Source organism: Porites lutea, chromosome 8, assembly GCF_958299795.1.
Source record: "Porites lutea chromosome 8, jaPorLute2.1, whole genome shotgun sequence".
In the NCBI taxonomy this organism is placed as follows: domain Eukaryota; kingdom Metazoa; phylum Cnidaria; class Anthozoa; order Scleractinia; family Poritidae; genus Porites; species Porites lutea.
The window spans coordinates 9,092,702-9,103,849 of NC_133208.1; the positions used below are offsets into that span (position 1 = coordinate 9,092,702).

An 11,148-nucleotide genomic window follows, 5' to 3' on the forward strand; every position below is an offset into this window, starting at 1 on the left:
TTGAAGACTTATAACCCAAACTAAGCAATATTTTCTGTGCAACCTATGGTTCCACTAAGAGCTGGGAGCAGGGATTTCATGGGAAACAAAGGGAAAATAGAATCAATGAACTTTCTACCTGTTCAATCCCCCCCCCCCCCCCCCCCAACACCAATACTAATATTATGTATAACAGCAAGCACTCCATCATTGGGAAAAGTCACGTGAAAGTTGCAGACAAAAGAAGAAGTGAGTACAAGGGCTTTCTTATTGGAGAGGTTGCTTGCATGCTATCTTAGTGACAGCCCTGGCAACTTACAGTATAAGGGCAAAACGTTTTTAAAATGTCTAAAGTCTTACATCAGAAAGCTTGAGAGTTGTTCCAATGCATTGTAAAACATCTGCAATATGTTCAGCATCTGGTGATTCTGAATCCCAAATAAGGCCTACACTCACTACAAAAACAACAGAGAATGTGTATACATACTTTTGTTAATTATTATTGGCACAATCACAAACTTGTTGTTATAGGTGACAGCGATTATTTGATGCAACAGTGGATGCCTTTTCCTTTTCTACCTTTTTTTGTCACTAAAACTGTTATTCAACTTTTTATAATGCCACAATGTTACTGACTGATTCTAACATTGGCAAAATTTTATGTAAATTGTTGTAATTCTACTTTCTGAGTTTCCATAAAGACATACAAGGTAGCTATGACTTCAAGAGTATAGTAGGTGGACTATCCATACAGCACTTCGTTTCCCAATTTGCCTAGTAATTTAAAATAGATTAATATTAACTTCATGGATTATAAATAAGTGTTCACTCACCAATATCTGGACAGTTCAATAACAAACGCTGAACTTGGACTCTGTCCCTGCAGTCTGGACTCTAAAATGTAAGAGTTGTTAGTAACAAAAGCAAGAAACATCACCACCTGGAAGAAGGCCTTGTGCAAATTCTCCTAACCACAACCAAACAGAGGGAAATTTGCAAGGAAAATAAAGAAGTTTATCAAACGTTGCTTGGGGAATTTTAAAATCCCACAACCATTAAACTTAAAGGGCACTTTCCAAAAGACAGAAGTGGCTGGTCAAACAGATCATTTATTAGTGAAAATGAAATAATAGTTGCATACCATAAAAGTTTTCAGAGAGTTAACTATGTGTAAATAAAATAAGCTGATTCAACTTACTTGACATTCTCTGGTGTCTTGGCCTGCTCTTCTTAACAGAACTCCAAACTGATTCTCAATTGGCCGGGTATTGTCCCATCCTTTTAGACTCCTGGCTTTTGTGCTGTAATGAAAATAATTATAAGTGCAGTGTACATAATAATTCATTAACATATCAGCACTTAGTAACAAGCTAGGTAGGTACAGGTTATATTACGTGTCCACCTATGCTATTTAAACGGTGTATCACCCCTAACTTATACAAAGATGAAATAAAAGAAATAGAAAATGTGTTAAAAAAACATGCCACAGATTCTCTTCAATTTTAGATAAATCTCACTCTTCTTTCAGATTTTAAAATGTTTTTGCTAAAACAACTTTGGCCAAGGGCAAGGGAGAATTAAGGCATTCCACAGTGGCAACCCAAAGAGGCCAATTAGGTACTTTTTAATCAAGGATGGAGATTGAGCACTACCGTACTACAATTCATGCAAATTGTACCACAAAGTAACGCTGAAAGCATGTGAATTAATTTGTCAAGTTTCTCTAATTATGGGTGATAATCAATACCCAGATGAACAAAATCTACATTAGAGCACATGGGAATCATCATAACAACTAAATACTTTTATTGCAGGGAATATGAGGCAGTAATCTGTCTATACATTAGATTGACTCTAACCAAAATGGTGACTTAGCCGGTCATAATTATATCCTCTCAGGAAACAAAAAAAATATTTGCGACTCTGTCAAGTCTTGGTTTAAACAACTTACTAGTGACAACTATTGGGCAGACTGTACATACCACAGTGCAGAAGCAGATACATAGTGGACAAGCTGGAAAAAGGGAAGTGGCTCGGACTGTTCTCCACACTGGCATATTGTCTGTTATAAATAATATCAAAATAAGGCCAGTTGTTAACTCACTCAAAGTACATTAATTTGTACTTATGGTTCATTAAGTTAAAGGGGGTTCATTTGAATGGTCACACCATAAGATTTTGACACAACAGTTAAAACAACATTTTAAGCCATCCTTCACTCAGGTTGAATAAAAGGGTTTACCCTAGTTAGCATAAGTTCTAGGTTAACTACAAATAAAAAATAAATATTGATCACTGTATTTAACTAAGATTTGTTGATCATTGTATTTAACTTGCATAATTGGCCCCGGGAAAGTATTCAAGGTACCAACAAGTCACAAAACAATCCAAGTATTTTTTCAGCTTCAAGGTGCTTAGAAATCAGTTTTCAGCGTCCAAAGAAATTAGTGTCCGATAGTCCGGGGCTATTGGATTTTGCTATCGGGCTAGTAAATTCTGTTATTAACTTGCCCGATGGGCAAGAGAAGTTTTTTGAGGAATTCAAATTGCAGAAGAACTGTGAAATTAATCTGTTCATCAAAACATTTTTGGGGCTAGATGAAATGATGTTTGGGCTAGAATATGTCTGCTTCAGCTTGCCCGAATGGCAAGCTGTAAAAATGACTTTCTTTGCACCCTGGTTTTACAGCTTGGCCTTCAGGCAAGATGTAGCTGAAACCTTTCCAGACAAATACTTCAATAAAACCACTGCTTATTGGAATGGCCAGGACTTGCAATTTTTCTTTGTTCAGTATAAGTCACAGGATTCACCATAGCAATTTCTAACAAAACCACTGTTTTTCTTTGCCTGAGCAACTACCCATCTTTAATATTTATCATTCAGTTTGAGGATGACTTGCCTGGATTTTCACCCATTGGACAAGAAAGCTTTATAAGTTACTTGCCCAACAAGAAAATCTACTTGTCCCAGACTACCAGATAGGACTTTTCCAAGACCTACACACATAATACCTGTTCAATAATCTGCATGGCGAACTTCTGATGTGATATACAGTGCTTGGCAGTGCAAGCATCATCATGTTCATTTCTAGCAACAAGTGTATGCATGTGGCTCAGGATGTTTTCCTAGATTAAGTATAAGAAATAGAAGTAAGAACTAAGTGTTAACAAGAAAACGCATAGGAAAGGACCTTTTAAAAGGACCTTTTAAAGGACCTTTGTAAAAATGAAGATGCACTCTTGTGCTAATGAGGGAAAGGTAATCTAACCCCAGTTAGTAACATCTGTGAGGCAGCACCAATATGCTTGTTCTGGGCCACCAACAAACTCAACAAATTACTGAAAATGCATTTTGAATTTCTCTTTACAATAATTGGCTTTTGACAATGGCTATTTAACAGGCCAATCATAGTGTGTACTCAAATCCTGGTACACAGGTGGAGACCCACAACAAGAATTTCAGCACTGTTTCACATATGGACTTTAGCAGAAGTTTAGTTCCATCTGTGGCGCAGGCTACTTATTATGATAAGACTATTTGAGTGTATATAGTCTGGTGATACCTCTAAAAAGAGACTCACAGGAACGTCAAACTCACAAAACCATGAACACCTGAAATATTTTCCATGTCTGGATGCTGGACGATACACTGGGTCTCATGTTTGATGGATTCCAACCAATAAAAGAACAACATAAGAAATTACAGCAAAAATATTCTCTGTGACTTTTATTTGGACCATCTTAAAGGTCATCTTAACTTACAAAACACTCCGCAGCATCATCCATGTCTCCCAGCTGAAATCTATGTTGATTCTGTTGGAAAATCAGAAGCACATATTATATTACAGGAAAAGATGACCAAGAATTTGGCCCACACAAATTAAGATTGACTCAACATGCATTTAAATTTAGCAAAGTCAATTTTTATCGACTCTGTAAGACCAAGCATATTCAACTAAACAACTCCGAGATATCTGTGCTGGGGTAATCAAACAACAACAAAATAAGTTGCTATAATTGGAGGTTCTCACACTAATTATTTCAGCATTTTACAACTGTATCTCTAATTAATGTCTTTTTGCGAAAATTTTTTATAGCTGTTTTACTCATAAGTAGGTGGTGGGACCCAAGTGTAATAACCATAACAGGAACATGTATAGGGCCAGGAGATAGAGGAAACAGAGAATCAACCTAGGTTAAAAAATTTTTTTACCTGAACTTAATTTGACCTCTAGCATACACACGGCTGTGCATTTATTGAGCTATCCATCCACGGTGGCTCTATAGGAATATTGTATATAGGGCAGCACACAAGGTATTTAAGTCCATGTACTTAAGCATTGCACAGCTATATTCTGAGTTGATTGAATAAAACTTTCATAAGTGTAATTTAAAAGTGTAACTATTGTTTTTGAGTCTGAAATCAATAGCAAAACTTGTAAATTTTTAAAAGTTCTCTTTTAAATAATCGACACCTGATTTGTAACATTAACAAGTAAAATAAATGTCCCATAAAGGATTGCAATTATGTTAAAAATAATGCATTATTTAATCTAACCTTGAATGCAACTGCTAAAGCAACCCTCAATCCGTCTGGAGGAAGAGCATCATTACTGCTGTACTGAAACTGTTTGAATATGAAGTCCAGAGCACAAAATATACAGGACTGGCCCATGCAGTAGTGGCCTTTAATCTCTCTAAAGCTTCGTCTAAACACATCAAGATGCCAAAGTACCTAAAGCAAAATGCATTCATCATTGAATGAACGGCTTGGTTTAACACTATGCTGCAGGGCTGTCACAAAGATTTCAAAATGCCATATATATGTAACTGCTAGACAGGGAATGGACCATTTTTATTATATAAACACCAATGAAATACCAGGTGAGCTTTCTCGCGAAAACTTGATATCTTCACATTTGAAGATAACATGTTATCATCACATGTGAAAATATCACCGTTGCTATGAATACATAGTAAATCGAGCCTTTCACACCAAAAAACTATTAATTAAAAGTGAAATGCTTTGGTTTTTCACTGGTGTTTATATAATAGATAGAACATTACATGGCTGCTTGGAGATACGAAATTTCTCTTCTCGTGTTGAAAAAATATTTCACTGCTATTTATTGTTTCAAAAAATGATAACATGCAAATTCCTAAAAATTTCCAACTCTTATGACATTAGTGGAATAATTATATGAAATGAATCATGTTTTTTGTGACAGTACCACTTCATGGTTTATTCTAGGAATTGGCCAGTCGTGCAATGAGAGTCAAATGCCCCACCCCCACCCCCTTCCGAAATTGCAGATAATTCACTCCTCATTCATGGCTTAACTTTGCACTATGATTTTACTATGATTTAAAATTGAATTCTTTATTTCAGATTATTTTTGGCGCTTATTTGCTTTAATACAACAATTTCTGTATATTTGCTGCCCCAAAAAGTTTGTTTAGCATTAGTTTTCAATATCATATCCTATAACACACTCTTAAGGTTTCTTTTTAAGAAACAAATCCTATTGATTACAGCCACCTATTAGTATCAGTTTTAAAAGAAAACATAACCCATGTAATCTAAACCATATCATTACACTGATTAAGACTTGGACCTCTCAAACCTCTTTGTACTGCTTTTCAAGTGCGAAGTACTGTGGTATTTTAAGACTGAAAAAAGGTTGAATACGGTAGGACACAAGTTGTTCAAATAATGTTATTAATATGGGTTAACACTAAGGCCCCTATATACAAAAAACCTTCAATTTTCGAAGTTTTAGACAAGGCTAGGAATGATGCATTTTTACAATATAAACTGTATTTTTTTTATAATCAGACATATAACTAATATGAATATAATTATATCTAACAAAAAAATCTAGCTTTTGGAATTCTTTTACATCACTCAAATTTCTAAACCATGCAGGGTAAGAATTCACATATTGGCCCCCATAATCTAATCTTAGCTCAGAAAGGGATTAAGTTTGAGTGGTTTAAAAATGCCAAATTATTCTTTTAATGCTACAGGGGTGAGATAGATTCCTTTCGTAGTATCGTTAACATTATAATATTCTAAATGCGAAGAATCTGAAATTGCTTAGTCCTACAATTTATTAATTGCAATAAATAAATTATAGAAACTGCACAAAACTCCAGTTAGATTGAGTTTCAGATAAGAAGGTAAGCTGACAGCAATGGAAAATTGTTCAGAATTTTTTCACATAATTTGTTGATGATCCGTGATCCGCATAAAACTGAACGGATGTGGTACTTAGCGGAAGGATTGTGAAAAAAATGTTCGACCATACACAAAATTATTAGACGCGATTTTAAGAGAGAAACTTTTAATATGCTCCAACCTTCTTGATATAAATAAATGTTTCCTGCAGAGATAAATCAAGTCTTGCACGGGCTGTGCAACTTAAGACATCAAGCCCATTGTGTTATGGCTCAATCACCTTCAGCACATAAGAAAGGATTTTAACGCATCGCTGAAACCTTTATGTAATGAAAAAAAGGCAATCTAATTGCGCATTCCTTAGGACATTCATGCCCACACGAATTCGTTCGATCAAATTGTGATCGATGTGCCAATGAAATTGTTTTAATTTATAACATTTGGAGTTCCCAGAAATCGACGAGATAATGACTCACAACCAAAAGATATTACTACTCCAAGATGAACGAATGAGAGTTTACTACCAAAACCGCTAAATCAATACACGGGCGAGAGATACATAAACTAACGCACGAAACCCAAAAGAAGGCGACAAATTTAGAACTTCTAATTTGGATAACCAGTGACCAGTGGTTTCAGCTTTATTATTTCCTACTGTGAGAATATCTAGCGGTTATTTCTCCTCTTTTAAAAAGCTTCTAACGCGACAGAAATAACGCTAAATGTTATTACGTTTCTCTAGAAGGTATTGTTATCTTGCAATAAAACATAACACATTTTAATGAGCATCAGTTTCCACGCTCGAGAATAAACTTGTACGTCCGGTACCGATGAAGAAACAATAAAACTTAATTTTTCACCAAAATATCAATAGGGGAAGTAAAGTTTGCTCTGGAAACAAGGTAACTTGCTTACCTGAACGGCAGAATTGAGGAAACAATTATTTTCACCCGGATTGTTGATCAAACCTTTGTTGTATGCCATAGAAGCTGTTCTTTCCAATCGCTCTTGTCGGTCCATTTTGTCCATTTTTCCGTACTCGAGAATATATTTACCACCTTTTCTTTTCACAAACGATTTTCCTCTACGTACGTACACCGAACATTTCTCTCGAAATGTTTGTAAACTGACATCAATTGCGGGGTCAGAACCTTCACTTCTCAAATCTCAAGAAGGAATCTCCAAAAACGAATTTTACATCGCTGACGATGCATCGATTCTTTCTACTATCTAAGGAACATTTAACATCTTCCAGATAGCTCCTTTTAAACACTGATATCTCCACAAAGTCTCTCCAACGCTAAAATTACTGTAGTCATCACCAACTTGTCCGTCGCCATATTTGCGTGTTGTAGTATAGCACTGTGACGTCACGATAAATGAGAAACCCTGGAGAGAGAGTGTAACTTTGAGAGGGAAATTTGTCAAAGCCATAATAAAAGGGTGTAAAAACCTAACAAAAACGTTAAATAGTTCCGGTCCACTTCTCTTTTAACTGAAAATATCATAGAGCTACACAGAGTTTAAAGGCAAAATCTAAGTCTTCATGCAACATTTTCCTTCCATAAAATTTGAAACGCCGGAAAATAGCAAAGGTGGGTGGTGAAGACATTTCTGCGTTGCACAATATCATCGATCCCACGATTATTTTTAGGGAGTACGTGATACACGTAACCTAACGGCTTATCCGTTGGCGTATTAACCAGCACTTTTTTTTTTTTAAAAAAAATGCTATGTAAATTAATGTAAGCAGAAAGAAATCGAAAATTTTGTTCATGAAATAATGATTAAAAGCTTCGGCTTTACAACGGCTGCCTGTGAATGCATCGAAGTTTGTTTTAAAGAGAGTGCCAGTCGGAACATAATGATTTTTATGCGCATTTAACTTTTATTCCAATTCGTCATCAGTTTCCAACATAAGCTACTTTAACTGAATGGTATTTAATCCCAGGATATTTCGGTTCGCGAAGCCGTACAGTAGGTGATTTTAATAATAAGGACTACTACCTTTTGGTTGTGGCTGAGAATAAGTTTGAGTAGGAGCTGATATCGGCTCCTGATTTAATTTGAGTCATGCCCACACCAGAAACCAAAGAAAAAGGAAAGCTGGTACCCTTTACGGGCAAGAAGGCTTTTATGCTCTCTTGTTATGGGTGAGAGGTCAGGGAGGAACATGTCTTTTTGTCAAATTTCCAAGCCGAAATTAGGCCTTGTTTGCTTGTACAAGGTCACGACAGTGTACTCGAGCAATCTACTACGTGCTCACATCGCTCAGGGTTGGAAAGCCCATAAAGTGTTTGACAAAAGCACCCCCAGTGCGTGACAGGGAAACAGGAATTAATGCTCAGACTAATTGAATATGGTGTTTTCCTGTTTTGGATCAGGGAAAAGCTAGCTATTAACTGACTCAAACGGCTGGAAGTCAAGTGACAAAAATTACTGGGTGTTAAAAACCAAATTTCAAACTGTCTCTTCAGAGAGAATCAGTTATCGCTATGACGAAGTCTTCGGTGTCCCTAACAAGGGAGAGTACACATTGTAGCTTGCGAGCAAGTTCTACCCCAGTTTGGGAAAGTGGTGGACGCGCGAGAGACACGCGAGAGGATTCGCCGCTCTCTCGCGTGTTCTCGCGCAGCTCCCTTGGCTATTGGAGGGGGATATATGAACGGGTAACCTCAAATAAGATTTTATTGTATCATGTTCAAAAGTGTCGAAGCTTTGATCTTGGATGCAAACACGGGAAACACAAAACAACTTTCCGGGCGCGAAAAGTTACTGGGACTTTCGAGAAACGGGCCCCAGGGCTCAGTAGCCTGCGTAGCAGGCGTCGAAAGGGGTAGGGAGGAAGGGAAAACGGGGAGGGGGATTGGGGAGAGGCTAAGGCTAAGGGCTCAGTTGTTCGAGGGCCAGGAACGCAACCCGGGGTTAAATTTTAATCCGAGTTTCTTTTTCTTTTGTTCAAAAGCATTTTCTCGGATTTTTCTCAAAAGCATTTTCTTTGCCTATTCATTTTATAGCACCCAGTCACCAAATTGAAGACAACAAGAATGAAACTGAATTTGCGTTTTAAAGTTTTATACAAAATTCGAACTATATCACTCCCTGGGTAATCACAACCCAGTTTTGAACAACCCGGCCCAGATCAAGGAGGTAATCTGGTCTGGTTAAGACTCTATTTGAGACCAAATAAAATCACTATTGTCACAGTTGGCCCAAACAAACTGGTCCTTGACCGTTTAGTTGTGCTGTTTGAATTTAAAGGAAATGTATGGGAGCAGAGGCAGGGGTAGGGTTTCCTCCTGAATCCGTTGAAAACAATTTTTAGGCCATCCAGAGTTCTTATAGATATCTCATGCACCACCCCCCTAAGCGGCGCTACAAGATTTGTACTTGTTCGGTCATCCTAGGGGAACTTGAGTCTTCTGGAAATTACAAGGGCTTCAGCTACCTGTAACCGACATCAAAGCACGAATGAGTCGCCTTCTAGTTTTAAGAATGGGATCTTAGATATTTACTCTCGCAGTATTCTATCTTATATCCTCCCAGCCAGTGGGGTATAGGGTGATACTTATATGTCCAGGAAACACTGTTTAAACGCAGAGGTCCACGCAGCGTGTAAATAAAACTGACTCGTTCCTTTTGCCGGATCTCTAATTAAAGAGATGCTATCAGGGGCACCCAACGAGAATATAGTTCAAGCTGACCACTTAAACATGGCATTGTTGAACGTATTTTAGTATTTAAACGGTAGATATAGGCATATTTTTATCGCCTAAAAATTTTCATCTGTTCGGATTTCAAGTCCTAGCTGAAAGTCTAGTGATCCGAAAATTATAGGGATTACCTAACTTACCTTTTCGAAAATTTCTGCCAGAAAAAAGGCTCCCGAAAAATTCTAGGTGACCTGTTTAGGGTAAAAAGCCGTCAAAAATAGGCAATTATATATACCATTTTGTAGACGTTCGAAAATCCTAGGAGAGGTAGGCAAGCAAGAAATTTTACTACGAATGTTCCGAAAATTCTAGATCTCAAATCGTCTTCCGAACAGATATTTTCCGAAAATTGATGTTGGGTGCCCCTGATGCTGTAGCCAGACGTCACTTGATGTGTAAAATGAAACAAAACTGAATGCAAGCTATAGGATGGCACTACCGACCTATAATAAATCAGTCCCGCCGTACGTAGTACCAGCCTTGCATTCAGTTTTGTTTCACTTATGTGTCTGTTTATGGGGAGACGGTAAAGGGTGGTTAAACCTGGGAGGGTTTCTGTTATTCATGGTATTCCATTTGGTTCTTCGCACAAGATATCAGCTGGGACATTGTCCTGTCTCGTGCTCCAGTTGCAACATTTATTTTATTTTATTTTATTTTTCTTTATCTAACGTATTTTATATTTTTTATTTACGTATTAATGATTACATGCAACGAATCCAGTAAAAGTAAAATTAAAGTTAAAGTATTTATAATTACATTTTCCAAAAGGGCTAGATAGGAGCAACAACATAGATAGTCGTATAAACAGACTACGAGTAGTCCCCCATTTTTCCTCAGGGATAGTAGGGCGAGCGAAACGCGAGCGCGCGCGTGGGGTGATTTTCACGCGCGCTCGCGTTTCGCTCGCCCTACTATCCCTGAGGAAAAATGGGGGACTACTCGTAGTCTATATAAACATAACAACTTTCTTTAATTTTCCAGACATGTTTCGACGGTACATCCGTCATCTTCAGTGTTACATATTTTGAAATCGCCGTTGAATTTAAAGCGCGCGCGATCCGTTACATTGCGTTGTCAATATTGCGTACTAATTACATTTTCCCGAAAATTTTTGATGCAATTTAATTTAACGTATTACGAAGTGAGAATTTTTCCTGATTTCTTTTTCTATCACATTTTTAAAATATTTAATGTTTAAGAAAAGAGAAACCATAACCGCTTCTAGAAGATTTGACAAATTGTCAGCCCCCGCCCCCCCTCCCCCCCCCACCCGCT

The 11,148-nt window shown here is 37.2% G+C and overlaps 1 protein-coding gene across 2 annotated transcripts in view; it reads right to left on the reverse strand.

The window, feature by feature from the left end:
* Positions 1-7,705, reverse strand: part of LOC140946512 (uncharacterized) — a 56,276-nt gene extending 48,571 nt beyond the window's left edge. The window contains exons 1-8 of one of the 2 annotated variants that reach the window (XM_073395640.1): positions 7,073-7,705; positions 4,538-4,714; positions 3,742-3,792; positions 2,992-3,105; positions 1,962-2,041; positions 1,178-1,280; positions 813-873; positions 340-434 (exon numbers count right to left, since the gene is read on the reverse strand). In XM_073395640.1, coding sequence (XP_073251741.1) covers positions 340-434; positions 813-873; positions 1,178-1,280; positions 1,962-2,041; positions 2,992-3,105; positions 3,742-3,792; positions 4,538-4,714; positions 7,073-7,186 — 795 coding nt within the window. In that variant the 5' untranslated portion in view covers positions 7,187-7,705. The remainder of the gene's footprint in view (positions 1-339; positions 435-812; positions 874-1,177; positions 1,281-1,961; positions 2,042-2,991; positions 3,106-3,741; positions 3,793-4,537; positions 4,715-7,072) is intronic. The other variant, XM_073395639.1, reaches the window with a different exon arrangement.
* Positions 7,706-11,148: the final 3,443 nt, after the last annotated feature.